An 8,212-nucleotide genomic window follows, 5' to 3' on the forward strand; every position below is an offset into this window, starting at 1 on the left:
GCTGGGATTACAGGCTTGAGCCACCGCGCCCGGCCTTAATTTTTGTATTTTTAATGGAGATGGAGTTTCACCATGTTGGCCAGGCTGGCCTCGAACTCCCGACTTCATGTGATCCGCTCGTCTTGGTCTCCCAAAGTACTGCCCAATTTTATAGTTACTCTAGCTGTAGAGTATATGTTTTCAGTTCAAAATTAGGAATGTAAGGTTATATTTTGTTACAAAAATCTTTTAAAATTTCATATGAAAACAGTTGTTTGGGGTAAAAGGAAGTTAATCCATAAAGAGGATTGTTACAGTGTCTAATATAAATAAAAGAACATTTGTGTAATCATGGGAATTCATTTTTTTTTTTCAACCCAATTAAAGATAAAAATTTGCTTGCCAGTTCAGATTTAGAATTGTAGACACAGTTAAAGTTTTTGATCTTGGGAGGGAATCTGAACTTTAGAAAACTTACAACATTCTTCTGCCTGGTATCCCTGTTATAATTTAATTTGATTGTCTTTTATTTATTTTTAATTATTAACACAAAAATTATATTTATGATGTATAATGTGATGTTTTGAAGTATACATTATGGAATGGCTAAGTCAAATTAATTCACATTAAGTGATACACTGATTCTGACAAGAACACTTAAAATCTGCTCTCAGCAATTTTTCAATTATGTGATACATTGTTAACTATAGTCAGCAGGTTGTATAGATCCCTGGATTGACTTTTAAAAGTGAGAGAACGTTCCGGATGAGTCTTTGGGCTCTGTTTTTATAAAACTAATATTAAACTGAACATATCAACATTTAAAACAAACATTTATTTTCCTCACACCTGTATATTTGATAGTTCCTTATAACTTTCTGTTTTAAGGGTGATAGGGATTGTTAAACAAAAATAAATAATTTGTGTTGCTGAAACTTGACTGAACTCTAGCTTGTTTATAATACCACCACTCTATGTTGTCTTTCCTTATACAGGTTGAGCACTCCTGATCCCAAAATCAAAAGTCGAAATGCTCCAAATTCTGAAACTTTGTTAGTGTTGACATTGATGTTACAAGTGGAAAATTACACACCTGACTTCATGTGATGGGTCACTATTAAAACTTTGTTTCATGCACAAAATTATTTAAAATAATGGTGTATAAAATAACCTTCAGTCTGTGTGAATAAGATGTGTAGGAAACATGAATGAATTTCATGTTTAGATTTGGGTCCCATCCCCAAGATACCTGATCATGTTTGTACAAATATTCCAAAATCTGAAACACTTCTGGTGCCAAGCATTTCAGATAAGAGATACTCAACCTGTATAAAGGGTGCAGTGTTTAAAGTAACTCAGTATGTTGGTTCCATATCAAGGAATAGATACAGTCTATATGCATGACGATTACAAAAGTGAAAAGAGACCTGGCCTGCTGTTATGTACTAGGCAATTTATCTTCATTAACAGCTTTTCAAGTGGCCACTGAAGTTTTTGGATGATGATACTGAGATACAGAGGAAGGTTCTGCAGAAGAGCGTGAGTGGAAATGAGTATGGGGAAGTAGACAGGGTCTGAATTGATAGGAATGTGTATTCTGCAAAAGGTGACGGGGGAACCACTGAAGTGTGTTTTTTGTTAGTGTTTTGTTTTGTTTTTGTTTTTGTTTTTTGTCTTCGAGATGGAGTTTTCGTTCTTGTTGCCCAGGCTGGAGTGCAATGGCGCAATCTCGGCTTACTGTAAACTCCGCCTCCCGGGTTCAAGAGATTCTCCTGCCTCAGCCTCCTGAGTAGCTGAGATTACAGGCGTGTGCCACCACGCCCGGCTAATTTTGTATTTTTAGTAGAGATGGGTTTCTCCATGTTGGTCAGGCTGGTCTGGAACTCCCAACCTCAGGTGATTCGCCTGCCTTGGCCTCCCAAAGTGCTGGGATTACAGGTGGGAGCCACTGTGCCTGGCCGCCATTAAAGGGTTTTTGAATCTTCACTGACTAGAGCTGGGTTTGGGTTGCTGCTGTAGTCGTGGTGGTGAGCATAGCCAGCCATTGTAGGATTTGTTGCGCCTTTTTTTTTTTTGAGACAGAGTCTTTCTCTGTTGTCCAGGCTGGAGTTCAGTGGTGCAATCATAGCTCACTGCAGCTGCCAGGCCTCCAGCTCCTGGGCTGAAGTGATGCTCCTGTCTCAGCCTCTCAAGTAGCTGGGACCAGAGGCATCAACTTCCGTGTCCGGCCTCTTTTTTTTTTTTCCCTGTTTCTGTTTTGAGACAGTCTCACTCTGTCTCCCAGGCAGGAGTGCAGTGACGTTATTTCAGCTCGCTGCAACCTCTGCCTCCTGTGCTCAAGCGATTCTCCTGCCTCAGCCCCCTGAGTAGCTGGGACTACAGGTTCACACCACCATGCCTGGCTAATTTTGTTTTGTTTTGTTTTCCTTTCTTTTTTTCTTTTTTCTTTTTTTGTAGAAACAGGGTTTCCCCATATTGCCCAGGCTGGTCTGAAACTCCTGAGCTTCAGGTAATCTGCCCACCTTGGCCTCCCAAAGTGCTGGGATTATAGGCATGAACCACTGTGCCTGCTGCACTTTTTTTTTTCTTGGTTTTCATCTTCTTCATTAAAACGTAATTTAGTTTTTTGAAAAAGTGTGTAATACTTGTTGTATTTTGAATCTTAAAAATAGCACATTTTATTTCTAAACAAAAATTTTAAAAAGTAGTTGAGTTAATACAGAACAGTCATAGATCATAATTAGAGCTGTTTTTGTTAAATATAGAGGGTTTTTTTGTTGTTGTTGGTTTGTTTTACCCTAAACAACCATGGTTCTGTGGTTTGGGCTTCACTCAGGTACTGAAGAATGAATATTGACCAGTTTTCTGCTGGAACAATCCTTTAGCAAGGCCCTCAGGTGTATTTCCCACATCTGAGTTTAAGGAACTTTATAACCACAACTGGGTTATTTTACATTTAAGGACCTTTTTAAGCTATGCATTTAGCTGTTACTTTAAAAGCATTTAGATTAGATTTTGAAATTGTATAGGCCAGGCATGTTGACTCACACTTGTAATCCCAACACTTTGGTAGGCTGAGGTGGGAAGATCTGTTGAGGCCGGGAGTTTGAGACCAGCCTGGGCAACTTAGCCAGACCCTAGCTCTACAAAAAATAAAATTAGCTGGGCATGGTGGCATGTGCCTATTGTCCCTGCTACTCAGGAGACTGAGATGGGAGGATTGCTTGAGCCCAGGACGTTGAGGCTGCAGTGAGCCAGAATTGCATAACTACACTGCAGTCTTGGTGACAGATTGAGATCCTGTCTCAAAAAAAATGATAAATTTTTTTTAGTTTTATTTATATCAAGTTCTGTTTAAGAAGTAAATGCCCTAGAACACACCCTTAATATTCAGCTACAATGTCATCTAATTCTACCAATATAGAAATAATCATCTTTTAAAGTGGGATAATACTGAGTATATTACACAAGGTTTTTACACAAGCAGTACATCCTCAGTGTAGAAGTAATGGAAGATATGGAATAAATGCAATTAGAAAATAATCCCATAAGCTTGAAAGTGTAAACACTAGTAAATGCTTTGAATTACTCTAAAATAATTGGGCTATCATTAATATATGTTTGTGTTGCCAAATGTATTATAAAAAATAAGGCAAATTAGAATTGACATTATTCTGAAGTCTGATTATTTTAGTGCTAATAAGAGAGTTTTCTTTTTTTTTTTTGGATGGAGTTTCACTCTTGTTGCCCAGGCTGGAGTGCAATGGCGCGATCTCGGCTCACTGCAACCTCCGCCTCCTGGGTTCAAGTGATTCTCCTGCCTCAGCCTCCCAAGTAGCTGGGATTACAGGCATGCGCCGCCATGCTTGGCTAATTTTGTAGTTTTAGTAGAGACGGGGTTTCACTATGTTGGTCAGGCGGGTCTTGAACTCCTGACCTCAAATGATCCACCCACCACGGCCTCCCAAAGTACTGGGATTACAGGCCAAGAAATTTTTTTGGGTTATTTTTGTGTTTTTTTGTTTTTCTTTTGAGGTGAAGTCTCGCTCTGTCGCCCAGGCTGGAGTGTAGTGGCCGGATCTCAGCTCACTGCAAGCTCCGCCTCCCGAGTTCACGCCATTCTCCTGCCTCAGCCTCCCGAGTAGCTGGGACTACAGGTGCCCGTCACTATGCCCGGCTAATTTTTTGTATTTTTTAGTAGAGGCGGGGTTTCACCGTGTTAGCCAGGATGGTTTCGATCTCCTGACCTCGTGATCTGCCCGTCTCGGCCTCCCAAAGTGCTGGGATTACAGGCTTGAGCCACCGCGCCCGGCCAAGAAATGTTTTTATGAGTAAAGTATGTGTGTGATGAAATGCACAGATCTGAAGTGTACAGTTTAATGAGCTTTAACAAATGTATACACCAAGGTAACCTCAGTCAAGATCTAGAACATTTTCATCACTCTAGAAAGTTCCCTCCTGTCCCTTCTAGTGGACTCAATCCCATAGACAACCATTGTTTAAAAAGTATATTGAACAAGTATTTTTGTTATATGAATATAATTATTACAACTCTTTTTAATTTATAGGGGATAAAAACATTCAGATGGCAGATCACAGGTAAGCCAAAGTGGACTTTGTTTATTGGAGTTTAAAATTCAGTTGGTGAGCAACAGCCAAGCCATATTTCAATAAATATTAGAATCAAAGTTAAATGCATTTCAGAGTCTAGCTGATGGCTCTTTTCTTGTGTATGTATTTGAGCACATAAATTACTTCAGACATGAACAGTGCCTCAGATGTTGATACTTACAGATCTTTTATGGAAAGCAATCATTTTGCTCTCCATGCTTTAACAAAACCCCTGGGGTGAAGTCAGGTAATTTTGACACTATCCTAACGGTCTGTAGTTGTCAGTGATCAAGTGGGAGATTTTGTTTTGTGGATTGAGGGTTACTTTTAGTTGTGTATATTGTTTGATGTTTATTTTTTATGAGGGAGGTATGTCCAGGCATCTTTGAAAACTGTTTCATGGCTTATTTTACATTTGTTGTAGCTAATTTTACAAAGCCACTTTGGACACTGTCTTAACTTCGTAAGACTGCCTTACTCTGTCTGATCACATGAGCTGCTGACCAAACAGTAACATGTTCGTTGGTTGATGGGTTTGGTTTGAGGGTTGGGAGCAGATTTTTTGAGGAAAGAAGCTGTAGAAATGAAAGCTGTCTAAGAAGCTTTGGCTAAGGTTGGAAATAAGAACTTTGTAGGGCTTTATGTTTGGGAGACGAGGGGGGTGTTAAGTAGTAGAATATTTTTATAGCAGGGAGGACAGCCTCTGAGATGACACATGCACATTAGTAGTTGTCTTCTCAAATCTGACGTCACTGTAGAGATGCCTCTTAATATATTGAATAAGAAACATGTCCATTTGTGCTACTTCTTTGGCGCTTTCTTGACAATGATACTTTTTAAACGTACTGTTGTTTTAGTTTTTCAGATGGGGTTCCTTCAGATTCCGTGGAAGCTGCTAAAAATGCAAGTAATACAGGTCAGTTCGCTGCACATGGAGAGTTTGCATCCAGTATGGGGAATCTTCCTTTCTCTTGGAAACATTAATACAAGTAAAGGATTCCTTCCTGTACTTCAGTGGTTTTAGGAAAGCTAGAGTAATTAAAATGAAAAATCAGTATCTTATTAATAAAAGATTTATTTATTATAGGAATTCAGACTCTACAGTAGTAAAGAGAATAATAGTACAGTCTACCTTCTTGTACCTACCATCACTGAGCTTTAGTATTGATTAACAAATGACCAGTCTTTTTTCTTATTTTTGAGATGGAGCCTTGCTGTGTTACCCAGGCTGCTCTTGAACTCCTGGGCTTAAGCAATTTTCCTGCCTCAGCCTCCCAAGTAGTTGGGGCTGCAGGCACAGACCACTGCACCTGTCTTTTTTTTTTTTTTTTAAATCTATACCCTTAACTTTCCTTGCTTTGGAAAGCAAATCCTAGGAATGTTATTTTGTTCATAAATTCGCAGATGTGATATCTTTCCCCCATTAAAAAAAACACCCTATATATCTGTACTCCCCACTCCCTCCAAACTGTTTGAAAGCAAGTGGTGGATATCTGTTTTCCTAAAACAATTCTACAATGCCATTACCAAGAAACTTAGCATTGGAGCACTACCATTCTCTAATAGACAGCCATGCTCCTGTTTTCCCTGGTTTTCTCAGCAATTTTTACCCCACCCCCAAATCTAGCACCTACCCAAAGATCATGCGTTTTGTTTTGTTCTAGGGTCATCTCCCTACCTTTTGTATCTTTTATTAATACATCAACACAGCAGCGCTCTGGGCCACTGTGGTCTTATAGAGTGCTCACAGTCTGGATTTGCCCAGTCGTTTCTTCCTGATGAGATTCAGGGTAAACATTTGGCAAGAAGGGCACACAGGTGACATGAGTGGTCATTGCTTCCGGAGGCACAGTATGTTGGCTCGGCACCTGTCCGGGGACATTGTGATTGATTAAGACAATGCCTGCCAGACTTCTCTGTTACCAAGGTCCTTTCACCTTGGAATCAATCTGTCAGGCACGTGTAGATATCCTCTTCTTTTTCAGCAAACTTTTCACACAGTGGTTTTAGCACCCATCGATGTGTGTTTGTATATGCATGTAGTATTTGCATACTATACATGTGTATACAATTTTATGTATACAAATTATGTACCTTAAATATACTTCACGTGCTTCATGTTAGTGGTTGTGTTTGCAGTTCTGTTATAAATGTTTAAAATTGAGTGCCTACTTGGTGTGTTTGACTTACCCACATCATGGGAGAATACTCGGGATGGGAGAATACTTGGGTATGTACTGGCTGTAAGCAAGGGAAGGGTGCTAGGTTTGGGTTTCTATATTGTATCATTAAGAGGGAAATTGTTAAGAGTCTGTGTCATGAGCCAGATATCTGCCACTCCTTAGTCACACAGCTGGGTAGAAGGACAGTCACTACCCTCTCAGGATCTCATTCATTGGTTTATTGGGAAATGGGCTTCTAAATACAAACATCTCGAGATTGTGAGCTCACTACACATGTAGGTTAGCAGTAAGTGGGGTGGAATGGTCAGAAGTACTTCCTGGAACGAGATGGGCTTAGGCAGAAGAACATTCAAGGCAGAGTCGAGAAGCACATGCAAAGAAAACTTAGGGAACAGTGCCGTCAGGGAGCTAGTGAGCCTTGGGCTCTCCTGGACTGTGAAGGCCGTGGCACCACAGTGAGCGAGGGAACTAGTGGATGCTCTTTCACTTTGAAAAACTGATCTCATCTCTGTTCTTGGCTTCTGGACACCACACTGGGACTTGGGGGTAGACCATGTGAACGTCCATTAATGATGTCCTCAGTTGTTTAAGCCTGGGGGTTAAACAGCCGCAGTCCTGGTGAGAACCAGGACTCTCTCGGTATTTTTTCAGTAAATTTGTAACTACCCATCAGGTGATTAATCTAGAGTGTTAAATGCTCTTAAAATAAATTTTAATTATTTTCAAAACGTGTTTTAGAAGTCACTGGTATGTGTATTTAGAAATTAGTAGATGTAAATCTAGGCAAAGCTAAGTAGATATGTTACTCATTTTTGACTCTTGGCTATTGTGTGTGGTGGGCATATTTTAAATATGTTTGGTCTTAACTCTTCATAGAAAAGCTCACAGATCAGGTGATGCAGAATCCTCGAGTTTTGGCAGCTTTACAGGAGCGACTTGACAGTGTCCCTCACACCCCTTCCAGCTACATCGAAACGTAAGTGTGCTGTGAATCGGGTCTCATGCAGTTTGGAGAAACAAAAGGAAAACAAAGGAAGAAACCGTTTTTCAGTTCCTCAAAACAGGAATAAATGGTTTTTTTTTCATTCCAAGACATCGTCTGTGAGAGACAGGCACTGGGATATGAGAAGAATGACCCTACCCGGTGCTTAGTCTCAGAGTTTGCCTGGTGGACGGAAGAGAGTGACCTGTCAGTTTCTGATAGGAAGTGCACAGTGCCATCCTGTGGAGGGCTAGAGGACTTCACGGATCAGCCGAGTTGGGGAGGACAACTGGTGGCTCCTACATTAAACTAAGAGAACCGCTCCTTCCTGACTTACCCACATGAGCCTGTGACACCAACACCTTAAAAAAAAAAAAAAAAAAAAAAAAAGCTGGGCATAGTACCAAATACCTGTGAGTTTTCACTACCCTCCAGCCTGGGTGACAGTGAGACTGTC

At 40.3% G+C, this 8,212-nt stretch overlaps 1 protein-coding gene across 3 annotated transcripts in view; it reads left to right on the forward strand.

The window, feature by feature from the left end:
• NAP1L4 (nucleosome assembly protein 1-like 4) overlaps window positions 1-8,212 on the forward strand; it is a 54,013-nt gene that overhangs the window by 13,883 nt on the left and 31,918 nt on the right. For all 3 annotated transcript variants that reach the window (XM_011988194.1, XM_011988195.1, XM_011988192.1), the window contains 3 exons: window positions 4,548-4,578; window positions 5,448-5,506; window positions 7,650-7,749. In XM_011988194.1, the coding sequence (XP_011843584.1) occupies window positions 4,565-4,578; window positions 5,448-5,506; window positions 7,650-7,749 (173 nt within the window). In that variant the 5' untranslated portion in view covers window positions 4,548-4,564. The remainder of the gene's footprint in view (window positions 1-4,547; window positions 4,579-5,447; window positions 5,507-7,649; window positions 7,750-8,212) is intronic.

This window comes from Mandrillus leucophaeus, unplaced genomic scaffold, assembly GCF_000951045.1.
Source record: "Mandrillus leucophaeus isolate KB7577 unplaced genomic scaffold, Mleu.le_1.0 Scaffold325, whole genome shotgun sequence".
In the NCBI taxonomy this organism is placed as follows: domain Eukaryota; kingdom Metazoa; phylum Chordata; class Mammalia; order Primates; family Cercopithecidae; genus Mandrillus; species Mandrillus leucophaeus.